This window comes from Motacilla alba, chromosome 1, assembly GCF_015832195.1.
Source record: "Motacilla alba alba isolate MOTALB_02 chromosome 1, Motacilla_alba_V1.0_pri, whole genome shotgun sequence".
Lineage (NCBI taxonomy): Eukaryota > Metazoa > Chordata > Aves > Passeriformes > Motacillidae > Motacilla > Motacilla alba.
The window spans coordinates 16001303-16024108 of record NC_052016.1 but is presented as its reverse complement, the minus strand read 5'-3'; the positions used below and the strand labels follow the sequence as shown (position 1 = coordinate 16024108).

The 22806-nt window shown below is 35.3% G+C and overlaps 1 protein-coding gene across 20 annotated transcripts in view; it reads right to left on the bottom strand.

The window, feature by feature from the left end:
* The window catches only part of GBE1 (1,4-alpha-glucan branching enzyme 1), a 139088-nt gene that overhangs the window by 75603 nt on the left and 40679 nt on the right, over positions 1-22806 (bottom strand). For 15 of the 20 annotated variants that reach the window (XM_038156865.1, XM_038156873.1, XM_038156940.1 and 12 more), the window contains exons 2-5: positions 6086-6211; positions 4266-4401; positions 1609-1699; positions 299-508 (exon numbers count right to left, since the gene is read on the bottom strand). In XM_038156865.1, the coding sequence (XP_038012793.1) occupies positions 299-508; positions 1609-1699; positions 4266-4401; positions 6086-6211 (563 nt within the window). Of the gene's footprint in view, positions 1-298; positions 509-1608; positions 1700-4265; positions 4402-6085; positions 6212-22121; positions 22235-22806 lie in introns of all 20 variants that reach the window. The other 5 variants (XM_038156883.1, XM_038157036.1, XM_038157045.1 and 2 more) reach the window with 1 other exon arrangement.

Genomic DNA, 22806 nt, shown 5'->3' with positions numbered 1-22806 from the left:
TTTATAGGGAAATGTGTTTTAAAATAAAAAATAACTAAACCATTATAGAATACATACAATGAACATGGTATATAACATGCACATAGGTAGTCATAGATGACAGCAAAGTAATTAAATTGAAATACTATCATTTAGTGTTAGATTTTAAGGATTTAGGCAAGTAGAGGAATTTAATTCCACATACTGGAATTGTTAAACAATCCAAATGACTTTACCAGCTTGGTAAGGAGGTTAGTTTTAACAGAATTGCTATGAAATAATAACCACTAGCACAGCCAAAGTGATGTTTTATACTCACTTTGCATAGTCAAAGAGCCTGCTGTCCCAGAGCTGGTGATTGCCTCTATATCCAGAATGGAAGAAACAAGAATCTGTACCATCAAACTGGTTGAGACCATCTTCGGAATTTTTTGAGGCGTGGCTGTGCACCACATCAAGCAGGACTGTGATGCCCATGGAGTGAGCAACATCAATCATTTCCTTCAGGTCGTCAGGAGTTCCATACCGGCTGTGAAAACACAACGTGGTACCATCAGGAGTCATGCTGGCAATGCTGAACATTCATCATGGAAACTACATCAAAGTCAGCTGTTCTTCATCGCCTACTCTACAGATATACACAGGTTATTTTTTCAGCTTCTTAAGCAGTAGCTATTGCCTACAAACTAACATTTGAAACTGTTTTTCCTTAAAAGAATTCCATCATCCACATAATGTTTTGCAGAAATAGATTGTTTCATTCTTCCCGTTTTAACAATACATAAAATTCAATATAAAAGATAACAGAACTTAAACCTGCTATTTAATATTGAACACTTCCCTAGCTCAAAAGGGACAAGAACATATTCATATTGCTGGAATGAAGTAACAATTATTACAAAAGTAAATGTACATCCACAAAGTCCACAAAATACACTATCTGCTATTTTCCTGCTTAGTTATTTGGTTTAGGTACCACATTATTTTCTTTTTTTTTTTTTATATTTTTGTCTCCTGTGCCTGACACCCCTTTTTTCAACTAATTAAGACAGTTAAAAACTGCCTGTCTAAATTTAGCCTGGTTGCCACTTGAGCTGCTCTAAGATTTAAAAAAAAAAAAAAAAAAAAAGACTTCCACATTTATCATAATTTTCTTAACAGCTACCTGAATACATTTTTCATGTAATTTCACCCTATACCCCAAGTCTAAGTTCAGTCTCCTATAAGCCTGTAAGGGACAGGGCTCCCACAGAACACACATAGTCATGATGTTAATCAAGTTCATTATGAACAGTGTATAGTCCTGTTAGTTACTGCCAAGAACTCCACAACCCCAAACTCTATATTCATAAAGACTGCTGAAGGTGGATTACCCTTGAAGGTGGAGTATGCTATGGTAGCTGAAGTTACTTATAAGCTTTTTGTCTGTATCCATTTCAAAGTGCTTCACAGAGCAGCTGATCACTGTGCCAAATGGATTTCAGATTTAAGAGGAAGGTAGAGCAAAAAGCTAAGCCATTGCCTCCCATTACACACTTTGTTGCAAACACACACCTGCATGCAATACTCATTTCAATGAATGGGAAGGAAGGGAAAAGAACAGAGAAGATGCTGGAGCACTTAACCTACCTTGATGCTGCGAAGAAACTCGTGACCTGATAACCAAAACTGGCATAGTATGCATGTTCCATAATGGCCATCAGCTGGACACAGTTATAGCCTATAACAAAAACAAATATAACAAACAAATGCCTTAAGGATAGCAAAAAGAGTATTCAATATCTGTAACATATCCATTCCAGTCTTCTTTCATTTTAGCAGCCTCTGATGCTAATGGTTAACACCTAAAGATTCAGTAACTTTCACAAAGCAATTTTACCTAATAGTTTATACTAACATGTTCTCCATGGCAAATGAAACAGTCAATTTGTCAAGTGACCCACACATATTGAATCTCCCAGATGCAGACAGAAGGAAGTGTAATTCTTATTTAATTTCAGAATATTAGTTATGCCAACCTGCATGTCCTGAACTGCTTCAACTTTTGACACTTGCAGTCAGGGTTAGCCACTGGCTACACATACTATGACAAAATCACAGGATGGTTTGGGTTGGAAGGGAACTTAAAAGACCCTCTAGTTCCCACTCCTCTGCCATGGGCAGGAACACCTTCCACTAGACCAGACTGCTCAACAGCCCTTCCAGAATGGGGCATCCATAACTTTTCTGAGTAACCTATTCCAGTGTCTCACCAACCTCACAATAAAGAATTTCTTCCTAATGTCCAACCTAAATGCACCCTGCTTCAATTTGAGGCCACCCCATCCCTGGTGTCCACCTGGATATCAAGCCATTGACTGAAACTCTGAGTGTGACCATCCTGCTAATTCCTTATCCACCAAGTGGTCCATCTGTCAGACCCACATCTCCACAGCTTAGACATGATACTATAACTTCATAACATATGAAACCTTATTTCATTCAGCAAAATCACTTTTTTCCAACTTTAGTAGTTATTTCTTTCCTCTTCAAGAGTCTTCCAAAAAGAAAAAACACAAGTGTAATGTGCTTTTATTCCAAGTTTACCCAAGAACCAAAGCAGTCCAGGAGGGCTGGGGGACACACTGTGTCGTATCACCTAAGATAGTTCAGGGCATTTTTAAGGAAGGGAACTCTAAAGAATCAGGTTTTATTTACAAGCTATTAAGACTCACACCACCACCACTTCTCTGCTTGAAGAAAATATTCACTTCATTCCTTCATTTCAACAAGATGCTTTTTATTATTCCATGTTTTTTTATAGCTGTGACATTTAAAATCAGAGCTATTAATAGAAGACGGTGTGAGCTCAGCAATTTGTCAGATTCATTGCTGGTTTATAATTCAGGCTCATTGTACTTATTTTTATTTACACCATCTTTATCAATAAACAGCAACATTGCATCAAATTAATCTCATTCAATTAGCTTGCTACTTATTTTGCTATTTGTCAAGCACATATTCCCACAAACTACTAATATATTAGAGTTCTCATAGTGATGTCTTTAAGCTTGTCCTAATAAGTAAGAAAGACATTCCAAAACTGAATCTAACAGACCTTAAAAATATATTTTAAAAAATACTTAATTCCCACAATGTTTACTTAATGTAAAGAAGAAAGAACATTAGTTATTTCTGTATGTCCTAAATTTGATACTGTTTTTATTATTTGGTGTATCAGCCTTTTAATTACATTTTTCCACAAAGAAAAAATTGTAGGCAAAGGCGAACACTTTCTTAACTCTACAAATCCTATTACCTTCCTGGGACAAGTGAAATTCCTTGGCTATAAAGAGTCACAGATACATAATGTAAAATCCAAAACTACTTTTTATTAAGTTTCCACATGTGCAAATTCCCTCTATTCACCTGCAAACTCAACTTTATTGCAAGGCAAAAGCCACGAAACATTGACTTAACATGTAAAGCTACAAGAAAGTATCTTCTCCAGGCATTCCGATAAATAAAACAATTAAAAAAAAAAAAAATCAAACACAAACACAGCCACCATCCACAGAGGCTTCAGCTACAGATGTCATGATTATTTTACAGCAGTGTAAAATATATATTTCATCACAAGGCAGTAAGAGGCAGTAACTTCTAACACTGTCCATTACAGAAACAGTGCAAAGACACCATGGGAAAAAATAATTAAAGTGAAATTGAGGTGAACAGTTTTGCTGTGGTTCCTGAGATGATAATGTGACCAGCTCTTTCACACATCCTCTCCAATATACTAGAAGTTCTTTTCCTGAAGAAGGTCTTTCATATTTCAAGTTTCCTTGCTCACATACTTCGGAGCTACTGTTCAGGGATAAAACAAGTCCAGCATGCTTATTCTGGCAAAACAAAGTATATTCAGGTATTTCTTTTGTCCTTCCTTAAAACTAAGCTTCACACTAGTACAACCAATTAAGTATTTTCTGAAGACTATCACAAAAACAGGTCCTTTTTCAAGCTGAAAGCAAACCATGCCAAAAGCAAATTACCTTGCAATACTTACCTGGGCTTTAATAATCATATTTTACTTAAAAATCTGGAATGGACTTTAATTCACATATCCTATTTCAGTCTTTGTTAGTTCTCGATAGATTCCCTTGTTTATAATTTTTGCTCACCTAAGAATCTATTTTTATAGTAGGTATAATCAGGAAATTCAAAACGCCTCTGGATACTTGACAGTTATCTTTTCTAACAAGCACAGGCACATAAAAATTATCTCTGCAAGCATTTCTGGTATTACTTACCAAGATCCTTTATTCTAGGTAGTACATTATATGTGAAGTTTTTATAAGAAGCTACTTTGCCTTCTGGGGAAGCAATTCCCACATGAGATTCATAGATTCTTAGGCTTTTTAATCTCTTGGGAGAAGGATTCTTATGCTATAAGAAAAAAAAAAGGTTGTCATTAGGAACAGCTTAGGAGTGTTTTTATAATCACATGATTTGTACAAGATGAAAAACAATTAGGTTTGTTTTGTTTTTCCTCTAAGAGCATTCTAAACATTTCAGAAGCAATTGACCATTTCAAACTGTTCAAGCAAATGTCTGTTTGAAATTAATGTCCTTTATGAACAAGAAACTGGACATTCATGATTCAACACTTTTCTTCTACTCTTTAAATTACACTTCAGTGTTCAAACTGATAGTAGCCACTCCACTTGATGTTCCTCTGAATCATTAGGAAGCTTGTTTGAAAAGGGAGAGAAAATAGTAAGATAGGCTTTTGTTTTTTAAGCACATGTTTTTTGCTGGTACATGAAATCACTGCCTTATCTTATGTGAAATTTATAAATACCTTAACCCTGAAGAATACAGTTCCACAGCACGAATCAACTAAATTGTCATCACTTAGGATTAAAATATAATTAAAGAATCCCAAGTCTGGAGGTAACTACACAGCATTTCTAGATGGGTGAAAATATTTGAACAGAGGCCGCTGAAGTTAATATCTATTTTTAGTTTATTATTCAGGTGTAATTTTGAAAATGTAGAACAAAACTAGTTGAATACAAACCTGTGAACAGAAATTAAAGGAACAATGTGTAGAGCAGAACTTCTGGTTGAGGCTTGTTCCCTGTGATTTATTTCCACTGGACACCTCTACTATTCCTAGAAGGATTTTTTAATTTTTCAATAAGGCCTTGTCTGCACCCACAAGTTTAAGCCTCTTTTTCACTCTAGGTCATCCCAATCACTGCATTCCTAAATCCCTACCCATTCCTTTTCTTGATGACATTGAGATGTCACACAGCACCACACACAGAGTAGGCCACTAAATTAATAGACTACACACTTTAACAAGAGTTAATGTACATTATGTTATCTATTTTTAAAGATAATATTTTCCACGCCAGTAACCTTTTCTCTCTCAAGCAGTTTCTTTATAATTTGAGGTGGATGCGAAAATTTGAGGTGGAACTCAAAATAGAGGTTACAGCATCTCTAATATAAAACACTGCATACCATTTTTCAGGGAAAACATGAAAAATTTTAATATGAAACAACATCACTCAGACAGTCTGAAGTTTCCAAATGTTCTCCTAGGGTATCTTTCATATATCATGCAGAAAGTTCTCTTTCTTACAGCAGTGCATGAAAAGAAAGAGGGCTTTAAATTCAATAACGGGATTTTCCTGATACAAAAATCAGGATTTGACTGGAGCGTGGGCACATTATTTTGGAAGTTTTTTCTGACTTCATGGACTATTAACCTAGTGTTGAGTACTGAGCATTTGCAGATAATCCTTAAATCCAGTACTGATAATTCCTGGCTCTCCTCCCTACAAAGAACAGTCATCTTGTCCCGGAATACCGGTCAATCTTGCTTAACAGGTGACAAACCAAGCTTAAAATACCACATTAATAACTATTTTTATATAGTGTACAGGAGGCTGAAAAAGCAGCTCAAAAACATGCATCATAAAGTAATTTCTGTCAAAGCTATGAATAAATGCCCTTCATCTCTCAGCTGTTTTAACTAGTTTGCAATCTTCTTTTATTTTCTTCCAAACAGGGAAACAAAGATAACATGATACACCTCTTGAAAATAATATTGAAGCCTTACTATATATGACTGTGGTGGATTCCAGTGAACCCAATCATAATTCACTTTGTCTTCCTCACGGACCACATATCTTGCCCAGGGTGAAATACGATAAAGGAGGGCACCGTTCTGAGCACGAATCACCACCTATAAAATAACACAACATATGCAGGCAGTCACTTATAACTCATAGAACGCCTTCTATGCAAGCCACAGCACAGAATGAAATAGTAGACTACATAGAAATTTAATTTAAAGAACACACAAACACACAGTGCAAGTCAAGAGAAGGAAGAACGACCCTGCCTGCAGGGATGATTTGCAAAGGGACAGTAAACTAGACATGTCAGACAGGAGTGATATTCACCAGCAAGAGCTGAAAGGTGAGGATATACACAAGCTTTATATAAATAATGGCAAAAGAAGCCTTCCCAAATGGATTTCTGTTAGGTTCCCTAATTACCCCTGTCATTGCTATTTCCTTTCCATGTTCTGATAAATTTAAATAGACATGCAGTATAATGCCATTACGATGAGAACTGTGATTTGTTTAACTTGACAAACAAAACAATCTAGTAAGGCAATTTTAATATCATAATTCCATCTTATTTTTCATGCTCTGAGAGCTCTTAATGTCACATATCCTGGAACCAGAGATAACACAAGAAGCACAAGACAGTTTTTGGGTCAAGGCAAAGAAACAGTTCCACCTCTCTTACAGCCTCCCACCCCATCCCACCTCCCCTCTCCTCAGCACAGAAGGAACAGCACCACTCTGGTTTTGCTTGGTATCTTGGCTGCCACTACAACACTAACACAGATGGTTTGCAAATTTAAAACCTAGAAAGGTACAAGCAATGAAGGCACAGAATTCTTAATTCTGCTTTTTTTAAGAAAGTGATGACTGATACTTTTCAGTTTGGTTGTTGGTTTTATGGAGCTTTTTATTTTTTGTAAGAAAAACTATGAAATTATAAGAAGCCTCAAATCAAAAGGGAAAGGGGATTTTTTTCCATTCTTTTCTCTTTTTTTTAAGAAAAGTGACTTGTCTGTGCTCTCAATTCCTAACAGGCAGTCTGGAAGATGAAATTATCAAAGAATTGCCTTTTCACCTCTGGCAAGTGTCTTTTGTTGTTTTGATAGATTATCTGTATCCTTAACCCAATCATGGAAGAAGGCAGGATCACAGAATTGTGTTTAGTTGAAAGGGACCTTTTAAAGGTCATCTAGATCAACAAAGAAAATATGTATATGCAGATGGTTAATGGAAGTTGATAGAATAAGGCAAGGAAGAATGACTGCTGTGCCTCAGTACACAGTATTATAACTCCAACAATTCAAAAAAGGTTTTATAAAAAGGAGTAATTAATATCAAAAATCTCACCGGAAAAAGCTGAGAAAGTTATCACAAACACTGTAAAGCTGCATAGAAAATGTCTTCTGTTAGCTGAACTAGCAAAGCTGACCCAAAGACTATTTCTGCAAATTCTATCAACACTGTGAAGATCCTCCTTGCTGATAGCATTGACAATTTGCAAATTATACTTAAAATAATAAGTTATCTCCTCTCTCTAATATCACACTTCTGATGGTGCTATGGCTTCTTTTATTATTTTGTCCCAATTTACCCATCACAGAAATAGGATGATTACTGCATATAATAACCTACTCATTTTGGCATTCCTTTTTTTTCTAATATTTTAGCATAATTCATACTAGACAGGCTTATGAAGGGTGGGCACATTTAAGAAATGTAAAGTAATTAATCTACATTCAGAACATTAATTAGCTGTAGTAGTGGTTTAATCCAAAAATTATACTGGAGGGGGGAAATGTAAATTTCTTTATTATGATATATTAATCCAGTCACGTACTGTCTTTAATTAAAGCCATTAAGCAATGAAAAAGTTAGGAGGAAAAAAAAAGTATATCAGAAAACCATTTAAATGGCCAACCATCAGTTATATCACATTTTCAGCTTATACTTCTACAGTTATACTGCACAACCAATCTCTGTATCCCATCCTTCTGACAAAGTATAAGAACTCCTGTTGTTCTGTAGTTACTTAATTTGACCTTATTTTCCCTAACTTGTGGGACACCAGTGCATTTGTCTTACTATTTATTTAGAAGTCATTTTATTCAAGTGCTAGTTTTGCATTTATTCAAAACATCTACAAAGCCAAACTTAAGTGTTACACTTTTCAGGAATTGAGAGACTTACCGGAAATCATACAAGTTTCTAGCAACGTTCACAGACAGAATTTTAAAAGATAAAATTAAACTTCCTAGAAATACATACATTTATTTGTCATATATTAAGATAGCAATTATGTAGAGTCATAAACAAGTTGTGGAAATCTACAGGTTGGGTTTACACACTTGAACAGCCTTAAAACTTTAGAGTCTGCTCTCTTTTGAGGCTCACAATCTAAATTTTTGGGTTCATTCATTTTAAAACTTTGCTTTCAGTTCTATTATGCAAATATATAAGACAACTCCCATGCTCAAAAGAAAAAGTTATCACAGAATCACAGGGTTGGAAGAGACCTTTAAGATCATAGGGTCCAACCCAAGATACATTTATCCAAAAATAGAAAGTAATGCAATTTAACCATGCAAATATCAGAAAAATCTCAAAGAAAAAGTGGGAAAGAGTTTATTTTAAAGAAGTAATCATAAAATGCATTTGTTGCTTTCTTTAAAGTATAGGTAGTCTTAAGAAAAATTTTTCAAATGTATCCAGCCATGGCTATAGATTAATCTCACCCCTACCGTAGAAACCTCAAGCTTGCTCATTTGTTGCTGTAATTTTTGAGTATCATGGGCTGTGCACAGCGAAAGCAGAGTCAAGAAAAACAATTACACCACCAGAGCTGGTAAAGTCGAATACCTTCCTTCTCTGATTTGCAGAAGCATAATCAACACAACATCCTTACAGATCTATCAAGTGATCCCTGGCAATTTCAAATATTTGTAGCTCTGCTTGTTTAAAACTTTTTCTTAATTTTATGTGAATACCATTTACAGAGTCTCTCCTAGGCTTAATTATCAACCCTATACTCAATCATCTTATTCCTCTCTTCTGATATTTTAAAAATTTTATTAATAAAGTCAGAAATAAAAAGTCCAAATAATGTTTTCTGAAGTTTATTGAGACAGAACTCTCACATCACCTTGCTTAGCTGAAGCATGATCACAGGAACAGGAAAAAACTAAATGGCACCACAAAACAAATAGCAGTTTAGCCCAAGACTGACAAAAATAACTCTAATACAAACAGTCTGGCAGCTTTTATTCCTGTATTTGCTTTGCTATTTCTTGAAACAATTACATATAAGTAAAATAATAATAATATAATAATAAAAGGAGTAAAATTATAAAGCACACATAAAACAAAGACAGGTGAAAACTCTTCCTCCACTCACCCCAAATTATGACTTGTGATCCCTTCTCTGCAGTGTCCAGATATAAAAATTAGCTGCTGTGTATACTCTAAATATGCTGTTACAGATTTTACATGCATAAGGAATACTAAATATACTTTTGACAGAGTACCTATAAATCAGTTTAACAGATACTGTACTTTTCCTCCAAATTAGTTTGAAATGAGTAAAAACAAATTTATAAAAGTCACAGCCTAACCAGCTACTACTTAGTTCATCAAGACTTTATAGCTGGCTTTACATTTTCTAATTAAATCAAAAAATTGTTCTTTAGAGAACATATATAAAACCATGATGTTCATTAAATTAGGCATTTTCAAAGTGGTTTTGGGATTTACCTACTTCATTTCCACAAGTCATGTCCCTGATCATTCCTCAATGTATATAAGGAGGCACATCCCACCATTTGATATAAAAACTACAGCTCCCGTTAAATAAAGCTTTTAAAATGCATAATGCTATAGCAGGAAACACTTGCCAAGTGAACCAAGCAATCTGACAACAGCTTAGCCCCTCATCACAAGCAACCACTTTTATAGTTATTTGGACTTAAGTTAAAGAAAATCCCAGGTAAAAATAATCCCTTCATTTTTGATCCTCTTATTACAGAAAACACTCCAACAAGAAGTCAAGTGAGGGGAAAAAAGGAAATCCAAGTTTCCAACACCAACTAATACATCGTCTCAATTAGTTAAAAACCAACAAAAACTGTTAAAGAAAGAAATTGGTGTCTCAAAAGAGTTACATTTACACTCAAATTTAGACAGAATGGAAAAATAAAAAATAACAGCTGTGAAGAACTTGCTACTATCTATATTAACCGCTTTGTGCGAAACATGAGACAAAGTAATATTTTATCAAACTGTACAGCACATGGACAATGTCATGATTTTTTTTGTGTGTCTGTGTGCCAAAAGGGAAGTATCTTAAAACAGCAAGCCTATTTAGAACTCTATCAAAAAGAGGTTTTCTTCCCCTGTTTCCAGAGTCTCCTTGATGGCTTTCCCATTGGAAACTTCCAACACAAGAATGCAGGAAATTCAAAGTAAGTCATGCTGAATTTGCCTACATGAAGTTTAAAAACAGCTCACCTAAATAGTTTGGGGTTTTTCCCCACCTCCCCTAGCAGTAAACATTCAAAATCCTTGATGCGACCTTTGAACGTCACATGACTGGCTTCCAAGTGAGACATAAATACATGTAAATAAATCATCTCACAGAAATAAGTGCCAGGAAAACAGAATGAAAATGTCCTTCAAAACCTGACATTAAAAAGTCATTTTGCTCTTAATATGGACATGACACAGACACACAATTTATATAAGTACAACTGCAAAACAACAGAAGTGAAGACCTCAACCTACACTGTACATCTTTTGTATGCAAAGGTTAAAAATTTCTGTTTGGTATATTCATTTTCCATTATAGGGATGTTGGGTGTATTTTTAAAGTTTCTGTCCAAAGTGTACAGCATCCTCAAGTTTAGCATCCAAAAACACTGTAATAAGTAACATTGTAACAAGTGCTGTGGATTTCAGAGATGAGTACACCCAACATAGAAAAAACACGACTTTAAACCTGAGTCTTACAGCATCAGTGCTATTAAGTGATTGATTTTTAAAAACTTTCAGACCTAAATAAAAACAAAGGTATGGCTGCAGTCAGAGAAAACAAAGAATGGCTTTGAAGACATGTAAAAACTGGGCTGAAAAATTCATTCCAATTTTCCAAATGCTGGACTGCTGGAAGACAAAGCAAGACCTAAACCTCTCAATAACATTAGTACCAAGGAGACAACACATTCCATGTCGGTCCACTAGAGGATAGGAAATTCATGGAATGGGGAGTAGGTTGTAGGATAAAACTAAATATAGGGGTTATGAGTCTGTTGATGATGTTTGAAACTCTCAAAAGCAGTTTATTACAGTTAAGGGGAAACCACCGCTCTGAGGTCAGTCCAGTATCATAAAGAAAATGCAATAACACACAGGAGCAATTCAGAAGCTGAAATAGGTCTCATTTAATGTAATGATGCTGCCAATGCAGGACAAGTGAGATTGAAAGGCCTTGATTTTTCAGGCATTTGAGACTCTTGGGTATCCCATTATTCTGCCTTTCCAAAATAACACAGGCCTTTTATATCACCCACAACACATCCAGCTATTCCTTCTGGATGTCTTGGGGCATTTAAAGAAAAACTCTGTGTTTACAATCAGGCAATTTTCAACCTACTGTGACTCAGGGAAATCTGTTGGCTTTTTATGAACAGACACCACACATTTTTTTTTAGACGATTTATAATGATAAAAAGTATGAAAGGTTGACAACAAATTTAAAACCTTTGTCACAAATACAAAGTCAGACAAAAAGTAAATCCATGTGTAAAAGTGGCGCTTAATGAGGCTGTGCTATTGTTATGACAGATGAAACTCTGCAGTAACAGGACACAAACTACCACATTTAAAATTCATGTATGTTTATGAATATCCCTTTTTCCTTTGTGTTTACCTACTTTCATGTTCTCTTCACATCAGTTCCATTTGGCTACCCCAATTCCCAGTCTACACAAAGATCTTCAGAACAGTGTGAGAGAATAATTCAAGAGACAGTTGCACAAGATCAGACAACTACTCTGCTTAGCAACCACTCCTTTAGCTTTCGGTTCCTGCACCTAATCCATACATGAGCATTTCATTTAATTATGATGTGCTTCCATAAGGTGTCTGTCACTGTTTCCACTAATTAGGAGACAGGCTCAAACATTAGAACTAAAAAGCCATGTTGCCATTCCTTATTTTCCAAATATTTATTTTGATTTAAAAGTATAATGTTCTGGACAAGTTTTTTAAAAATATATATATAAAGAATTTAGACATATTTCTGCTGTTTGAGAAATTTGTTATATAGTGCTTTATCATTTATACTCCAGCTGCGGAAATGAAAATAACAAAATGATAACTAAATAACTGATGAATATATGCAAGCCAATAAATTCCTCTGAAACACTGTATTATTATTATTTCATTACTTTAATAGCTTGAAAACACTTGGAATGATTCTTGGTATATGTGGCTTTTAATACAATGATGAAATTAAATTGGCCATCAAACCAACAATAGCTAATAAAATGAGAGAGTGGACTAGCTTTAATACAAATATGGAAATGGAAGTGACTCATTATATAAGGGCAATAAGCTATTATTTCAGTATTTTACAATCGACAGTATTTCATTAGCTTCAGATCTATTCATTTCTAACACAAAATTATCCAAATATAAAAGCCACATGAATACAGGTGAAATGAAATATCATTTCATCTCAATAACATGCATCTGACTTAAAAGCAAGTTCAATGCAAAACACAGAACATGGGCAGGATAAGCTCTTAAAAACTCTCTAGAAAGTTTATATTAGATGCTGTAATAACATAACAGTTTTCTACTACATGAAATTTATTAGAAATTTAGCATCAAGGTATTTTCCTCCCTCAGTTTTTCTAAAAGTACACGAAAATGGTACTTGGTATTCAAACAACTGCTTGAATACCAAGGTTTTTTAGCATAATGTGCTCTGTAGTATATAACGTTTACATTTTTACTTTTGCTGCAGATAAATAGGGTAACCAAGAAAATGCACTACAAATTTCCAAGAATACAAAAGAATCTGACCCAATATACTTTGAACACACTGGTGCTGTAAGATAACCTGGTCTTAGATTTTATTTCATAAATGCTGTACATTTTCAAACACAGGTCCTGCATTCAAGACACCAATACAAACCTGCTATTCTCTTTTTCCTTAAATTGTGCATCCTTTTCTCAACACCCTCAGGTTGCTCCAGAAACAGAATCCTAGAGTTGTTTACGTTGGAAAAGACCATGGAGTTCCCCAGCTACCCCAGCACCATGCTCACCACAAAACCATGTCCCTGAGTGCCATATCTATATGTTTTCTTAAACTTCTGAAGATGGCAACTCCATGACTTCCCTATTCCAATGCATGACCACTCTTTCCTAATACCCAATCTACACCTCTTCCAGCACAACTGGAGGAAATGTCCTCTTTGTCCTGTCACTTGTTACCTTGGAAGTGCCTCTCCCTGTGCACCCCTGACTGTCCTATTCATCCTCAAAAAGAATCAATCCTGACATTAGCACCCAGGATAAAACACATGATTCTGATGATCTTTTGCCAGTGGGCAGTGTAAACTGAGGCCATTTACAATAGCAAATAAACTCACATCACCCCCTCACAAGCACAGACGAAAGCAGAGAGCAACTTCTCTCTTTCTACAGGTCAGCACTGGTTTGTGAGAGAAGCACTGGAATTTGGAGGCAGTACTTCAGTATGTTTAGTTCTTAATGCACAGGAACACAGCAGAACACTTCCTGATAACACAGTACAACCTGCTGCAGAGCCCAGGACTGGAATATGGAGTTTCTTGCCTGAAAGTTCATTTTAAAGCAGCTTTAGATAAAAATTTGGGATCGAATGGCATGGCAAAGAGCTTTATTCCGTAACTGTCTCACTTTACCTGACAGATTTTTAGAGGCCAGATAAATTTTTCTCCTTAATAGTCTCAGAAATAGAAGGCAAAAAATGAAGAAGCAAACACAGCTTCTGCATTAGTGCCTCACTCTTCTTGCTCCTGCACAGCCCTGTAACAAAGCTCAGGAGAGGCAGCAAAGAAATCAATGAATCAGAAACTCTTCAATACTTCACCTTCCCCAACTCAGGAGTACCTTCCCAAATGAACCTTCATCCAAACTGGAGGGGCAAGAAGCACAGAAAATGGGAGATCTTTCCAGAACTCAACTTCCTCTGAAAAACTTTACCATACTCTATTCATACTGCTCCAAATAACCAAGAAATCGAGTCCATCTGTCAAGGTGCTTGTAGACTGAAGTTATTTCCTTACAGTGAATTGATCATAAACCTTGAAATGAAATTTTGGAAAGAATGGACAGCATGTTGCTTCTTCCAGGCTGTTCTCCTTCCTAAATTGCAAATTGGTTACACTGCAAAGAAAAAGTAATAGAACACTAGTCACATTATTCCTTCCCCCAAGCTTTTATTTTCGTGATCAATTTATGATTACTATCAAAACTGAGTCAGATAATACAAACCAGTTGTCCGGTTTGCTCTTTTTTTCCCTATTTTCTGAAAAAGAAACCTGCTAAAGGGAAGCATTAATACCAAATATAGAAAAAAATTCCTTAGTTATCAGACATAATAGTATTTTTTAGGTGGTTTACATGTCTAACATAGTTCTGCAGACAAATCTGTGCCATTGAAAAATCATTGGAGTGAGATTTATTTGCTCTGTAAATATATCATGACATCAGCTACTGCAATCTAAACTTATGGATATTAAATGCTTGTTCACAATTCCCCTTTTTTTCCCCTTCCCTTCTCCCTCAAGGAAAGAAAATAAATTAAGACTATAATACAATCAAGATACGAAAGAGGCAAAAGCCTATATTCTAAGCCAAGTCATGAAGTCATGCCTTGATTTTCCAAAAGAGGGAGATGCAGCTCCATTTGTGATTTAAGTATTTCAATTGCATTGCAGAACTTCTGAGCATCTTTAACTAGTTTACTGGATCAGGCTAAAAAGGAAAGTGTTTGTTCTTTTTTCTATTTTTTTTGCTTCTCGTAGAAAACTAGGAGGAACCAGTAGTAACAAAAAACCCAAAAAAATGCAGCGTTATCTATTTAAATAAAAAAATAATTCAAAAGATGGAGCCAGTAGCCTAGTATTAAAAAATATCTATGCAGATAAAAATACCATAGGAAAATCAAACTGTCAAAATTCAGGAAACCTTAGGAGAGTTGTTAAAAATGAAAGCAACATCACACAGAAACATTCCCAATTGATTTTAACAGTCAAGTGTATAGAAAATACTTCACTTAATCACCCAAGTACATGGATTTACACCTGTTAGCTACACAGGGGTAGAATTATTAGGTATGAGGAACAGCTCAGAAACAAGTTACTCTAAGAACAGTGATGAAGCCTAAAGACTATAAAAATTTATATGCATAATATAAAAGCATTCCTGTGTGTATTCTGCTAGTCTTAGTCAAGAGGCCTGGGGTACAAGAGCATGGTTTGAAAAGCAACCATAATAATAAAGCACATTACATATACAGTAAGTGTAACTTCTTACAGTTGTTTCAAGCCATGTCAAGTAGAAAAGAAGCTGATGAAGTTTGTAATATGGGCACTCAAGCATTAAGTATTACTTATCCTCAACTACAAAGCATTTGTATCAAGGACAACTGCTGCAGAATGCACCTTGCAAATGGGTGGCTGTGCCACACTGCAGAGAATGTCAGGAGCTTTCCCTAGAAAGTGTTTGTATCCTCCAAACAAAAACCATTGCCATGAGAATCACAACCATGCTTATATATTCGTAATATGGACTCTCAAATTCTGTTTCTCTTCTTCTTTAAATTATCTCCCTCTTTTCCTTAAGAAAAAAACAACAAAGAAAACCACATTTTGCTTAAATGTGCACCTAATAGTAATTGAAAAAATTAGCCTTCTGTGTGGACAAACTAAAAGTAAAATATCTTAAAGTATTTTTAAATAGCAAAACCTCCTACTGGAGAATTGCACAATCTTCAAGTCACAGGAGAACGAAGCCTGACAAAATAACTGAGCAAGAATATTCTAAAGAACTGAACTCAGTCTGCAACAAAGGCTCCAAAGAACAACAGTCCACTGCATTACAACAGCTCATTGGTACTACAACCTCTCCCCTATGAGTGCATGAGGAGTTGCACATTGCTTACTAAATCCAAACAGGCAATGCCAAGAGACCATTTACTTCCCAACGAGATAACTATTCCTGCTGGCAAACCTCATCTGTAACCCAAAGAAGTCCACAATAACTCACTGAAAGGTCATGGCTCACAATCACATGGTGAAACATGAAAGGTACTGCCACAGAATTAATGTTCCACTTCCCATGACTTATACCCAGAAATGCATATGGTGCACTATTTAAGTCCTGTTTAGTAACTTCAAAACCCCAGGAATACGCGTATGTTTCTTCTTTCACATAGGCTATGTACCGTAATTGCTGCAGAACACTTGTTTCATTCACTATTGAAATTTGCAAACCTGGTGAATTCAAATTTGCAACCCTTGTTTTTTGGGTTGGGTGGTTTTTTGGCATCCTATTGACTATTTAAGATATGACATTCAAGTGATACAGAACTTGGCACACTGAGCAAGGATATTCCCTCTTCCCCCAAGCTAAGGTAAAAACCAGAACAATTAGAAGTGTTTCTATATGTACATTAAAGGAAATAGCAAACATTTTTCCAGGAAGGTTTCCACTGAAATCAAGTTTAGTACCTCTGCTCAGGATATGCAAGATGCCCTTTGTAAAAGCCATCTGACTGCACATAACCTATCTTAAAATGACAACAATCTCCCCGGGAAAGTGTTGGATTCCCCAGTGTTGGACACTAAGATCCAGCTAGACAGGGTGCTGGGCCATCGTGACCAGGCCACGTTTTTGTCAAGAATGGCTGGACCAGAGGATTCTTGAGTTCCCTTCCAATCAGGTATTCTATGTTTCTCTTTACATCTTACAACCCTGAAAGACCACCACATCTTCAACACTTCTGTCCCCAGAATCCTAGCCATCAGCCTGCCATTATTAACAGATTTCCTGGGTTTTAACATTCTCATTGTAAACACGTTTTTGACTGCACACTGCTTGAAGTGCATGAGACCTGAACTCCTTACCAGTCTGGTACTGCTGCTGCACCTCCTGATCAGTGGGGTCAGCTGTAGCACCATCTATTTCATTGGTGACAGTAATTACACTTGATGAATTTTACTAGCAGTGGTTCCCTGACACAGATTAACCTAACTGCTCACCATATTTGATTCCTTTTCAAGGTGTACAAGTTTAACACAGAGCATGCAGATCTACTAGGAAGTATAGGATAGTGTGGTAAAAATGTAAGGATTAAGTTTTAAAGCTATTCTTCACAACTAGCTTTCCTCTACCCAGTACCTCATGAATATAAGTGTACTTTAGGTACTTTCAATCATGACTAATAAACTGTTATTGCTCTGACTCAATGTAGTTCTTTCCTTTGTGCACTTGAGTATTAGAAAGAGTAATACATTTGGACTGGAAAACTATTAAAACCAATCACAGCAAACTTATAAACATGTTGTACAAACTGATAAAAGAACTGTGTTGTTCGATCTTGTACTGGCCTTAGCAACTACAACTCCTGTTCAGCAATCACTGAAACCACTCAAACACACAAGAGTATCAGTAGAAAAATATTGTATTAACAAGTGCACAAGTTATCAAATCTAATCACCTCATTACAATACAAGATACTCCCTTTAAAAACCTATAAACACCACCATTTAAATACACAGAGCATACACACACACACGCACAAAGACATGTGAAGAAGTATACAAACTTAAAAAATAATAGAATGCAGAGTTTTTAAAAAAGTTTCCACCACTTTCTGAGGTGTTCTTTCCAGAAAACATACATTAACTACATTTCATCAATATTCAAGTGATATTTAGTTGCATATCTAGAGTTGTGCATCTACCCAGCACATTGTTAGCTAAAGTGTCAGATGAGTTTATTAGACTAAAAAATTATTGTTCTGGTAATAATTTTAGAAATCACATATCTATTATTATTAGAAAGTTGAACAATCACTTCTATTTTATTATATCCTCTCCAGCTCACAAAAGAAAATTTAGTGGTTCTGCTATACTTTTTTCCTAGTTAATTTTACAGGGCATCAGGTATCTCTATTATAATTGCCAATATTTTTCAAGTACTGATGTTGCCATTTTTTCCTATTTAGCTGCATGTCAATATTTCAGAATTTGACCATGAATTTAGAAATTATTTTCAACTACATTTAAATTCTTAAGGGATTCAATTTGCCATTTGTTTTCCTTTTTTTTTTTTGTTGTTGTTGTTCTTTGGCATTCCTGTAAATATTAAGCAAGTTCCCCAGTGCAGATACTAAAATCTCAATTTTAACCAATACTATCCCTAAACTCCACTGATACTATTTCAAACTTAGGATCTTGCCACCTACAGTGAAAATTTAACTTACAGGTATATTTAAGCAGTTGGAAAAATCATTTATAAATAAACAGTAAAAGGACAAAATGTAACACTGATTAAACTCCTGCATTAATATGACCACACACAATGAGATTTGCTATACAAGTTTATCTATGAGAATTTTTTTCAAAGCTCACTGTGTCCTCAAAAAATTTAATTAAGAATACCAAAAATTAAGGAAAAAAACCCAGTCATTTTCTACCACAAAAGTTAAGTACTGGCATCCCAACTGCTACCACTGTAGAATGACAAAAATGCTGATGTTCAAGGAAAACATATTTCAAACTATCTCATTAGAAATAATGAGAAGTAAAAAGGCTTCTTTTATTAAAGGATAACGTTTGGCTTTGGGTTTAAATCTGTGCTCACTTGTGACATCTGTCAGAAGCTTAAAAGCCAGCACTACCCTACCATAATAGCAACAATATTTGTTCACTTAACTCAGTCTAAGCTCCCAATTGATCCATGAGAGAAAGAAAAAAGATACCCTTTTCTAGCAGGTAACCTTATTTTGAAGATGGATGTCAAAATTCACAAGGGAGTCACTCAACTATCATAAGCATTCATCTCTTCACACAGAGAAGTGTCAGAAGATTTACAGCAGGTTTTTTAATTACTCACTTTCTGCAATGTTTACATTTACTTATGAGAAGACTGTCTGAAGAGCTAGAGTAGACAGCCTGCTACTATTTGAAAACAGGCAAACATTTGACCTCTGCTCCTCATTTACTCTCCCACAAAAATATTTTGTGACCTGATCTAAATTAGTGTCACCAACTACACTGCATCCATTTCCCATTCTGGCTTAGATATTACTTATTTAAAAGAAATGACCTTGTTACCATTTCAGAACTTGGCATTCGCCTGTGTGGAACTGAAGATCAAAACAGAGTAGACAGAAGCTAAAGAAAAGCACCTTCTGGAGGAAACATTCTTCCCCTAACAGATTAATCACCACAAAAATGTCTGAAGTTGACTATTTTAACTTAAGTATTTAAGAATCATACTGGTAAAAGAAACTTTAAAGCTGTGATTCCCTTAGGCTGTGATTTCCCTTTTCTGTAGTAAAGAAAAACGGGAAATACTTTCATTATTAGAAAGAAGCCTGTTGCCTAGTCTAGTGCAGACACCAGTGCCTGTGTATTTCAACATTACCTCTGCAATCTACATAGCAATTTCTATCTGCAAACAATCAATTTTCTCAGCTTCTACATGAACAAAGAACAGCAAAACTGCTCTCTAACACACAAAATACAGGCATTTATGAACAATCATAAATGTTTGAGCCACGTAGCTAAAGGAAAACTTACAGAAAAGCAGAAGCTTTCTGCACCCATTAGCAGAATAGGAGAGGGTAAGATCAGCTGTAGCATGAGGATAAGGTACATGCCTACCGTAGGAATACTCCAAAAGCTTTTGTTATAAACCATCTTTGAACTGCCTTAATTGGAGACTTTTTTGTTTTTTTCTGTTAGTCCCATCGTCTAACTACATCACAAGTACACATTCTGAAGTGCTGGATTCAGTCCTGAAGGCACCATGGAACAAAAAGTGTCATGAAAGACTATTAGCAAAGCTACAGATGAGGCAGGGAGCAGCTCCATATGGATGGAGCCATCAATTATGACTACATGCACTCATGAATCAAGTTTCTCAATATTTGGTCCTTTTTTAAGGAATATACTCCAAAGAAAATTTGTTTCACAGGCAGTTGTGCTTCAAAAGCCTGTTGGACAATAATGTATTGTGAGTGTCAGTGACAGCCACGTAACTTTGTCTAAAATTGACCATGGAAAGCATAATTAAAGTGACAGGGTAGAAAAAAATCTAAAAACAAACTCACATTCTACTCTGCCAGTGGGTATCTTCTGGCTTTTCAGAAAACTCAGAGCAACTACAGAAGTACAGCAATTAATCTTGAAAGTACACCAGTACCAAGTGCAATCCATAGCAATTTGACATAGTAAAGAAATTATGTATAATGCAATCCTTGCTTTATGGAGTTTATATTTCAAAGAAAATGCTGAACAGGAAGAAAACACTATTAAGACCTAACTTCAAAATAAGGAGATATGACCATTGATTATCTAAAAGAAAAAAATCATCTTACGTTGCTCCAAAAGGATTTAAGATTCTATGCTTTTTTTGCTATTGTGTTAATAATTCTCAATACTCATCCTCATTCACACCTCTTATCTTTACAAAATGCATAGAATATTCTACAGTAGATGAGTCAAGAGTTTTGTAGATAAAACAGGGAAGGTAAATTCAGCAACAATCAAAATCTAACCTACTTGCATCTCAAAACCATGGAAAATATTAAATAACCATTCTGCATTCTCATACCTTGCTGCATAATCACTGCATTTCTGAGTTGCAGATAAGTATTTTCTTCCCTGCTCTGTAAAATAAAAACAGCTTTCTCATCCTTGAATGATTATTCCTAAACTTCCATTTATCCTTATTTATTACTGGAATTATTTCATAAGCCATAACAAAAAGCATAGAGATAAGCACACACACTGAGTAAGCATTTCCAGAGCATTTTTACACATATCTTTGTTTTAACAGATTTCTTGTTTGCCTAAGTAGATTTTCAGCAGAAAAATTAGGATTTTTTTTCAGTGTTTTAGTTCTGTTGATGGCACCTCTGAAACTGTGGTAGCATTATACAAATGCTCCCAGGTTCTTAATTTTCCTAGTCTATAGGTAATTTCAGTACATTTCTTTCCTTTACTACTTATTACTACCCTCTATTAGCACCCAGTATCTCAAACTCAAACTCTGAGTGCAACAAAGCACATCTCTGATTTAAATCAATATTCACCTAGAAATCATCAACTCTACTCTAAGTTAGTTGTCATTAGGTGTATTTGCACTAAGCATACAACTGTAGCATTTGACAGCTCAAGGAAATTTTCCATTAATTTCTGGAAGAAAGCATTTTAAGATCATGGATGCCTTCAAAATAAAATTGTGTTCAGTTTCACTTAAGCCTTCCACTCAATACTCTGAATTCCTAAAGAGAAAGTAGAAATTTTACAAATCTGCATGTACCATTAAAGCAACAACAACAAAAAAAAAAATCACCTGAAAAGCCATGGATAAAAGTATTGCAAAAATTATCAAAGTATTGAGATTTTAATAGGATCTTAATAACAGGTAGTTGCATCAAATACAGAAAGATTTTACCTATACATTACTTAATTCTTCTTTTTCAAATTATCAATTTGTAAACTGTTTTCCTCTTATGGCATGGTGCAGTACTGTACGACTACACTGCAGACACATGACTGTTCCCAAAATCTCTTTGTGATGCTTAATGTTTCACTCCTTTAGGTCACTTTGCTCAACTGGATAAACTGATTCTACTTCTTAGACTAATCAGAAGATGATAAAGTTAGTTACAAGAAAAGAAAATGGACAGTAAATGAGTAAAAAGGGTTATAAGAGTTAGAGCATGTCTAGAACCAACACCTTTAGCTTTGACCCATGGGGCACAGGAGAATGGCCATCTTCAGGTGGAATGAACAACTCCCACTTCCCATATTCCAACTTCTTATATGGATGAGAAGATGGATTCCAGCCATCTGCAATATAAGAAATAATACTAAGTGTTCATTATAAAATGCATCCAATTACAATCAAAAGGTGTAACTCTGAGTTCCATCTTTCTCAAAATAAACTTCACTGAGAGCAGACACAAATACTTTTATGCCTGATACTGCACACACATTTCAAAAGGGGTAAAATGAAATGCCACAGTTTTAAGTCTTCAGGAAGATTCCTCTGTCATTAAAAAAATTAACTGAAGCAAGCTGAAATCCCATAATTCAAGATTCTTTGTCCTCTTTGGATTTACTGAGGAATGGAGATGTGCAAGGATGGTCATTATGGCCTGTCCAACTGAACAGACACCCGCCAAAGGGATCTTGAGTGTTTGTAAGCATTTTGAAGGTTAACTCCTCTGAATGGAGTGAAGATAGCACTTCTGAACTGACACATTTCAGCAATGAAGTCATTTCTAGGCTAGAAGGAAGTAAAAAGACAAGTTTGAAAATTCCTTTTTTTCTTTTTGCCCTGAAATGTCTATTTCATATAGTTCAAGGCAACAGACAACCTAAATAGGAACCAGTAAACACAAAAAACTGAATTACAAGAT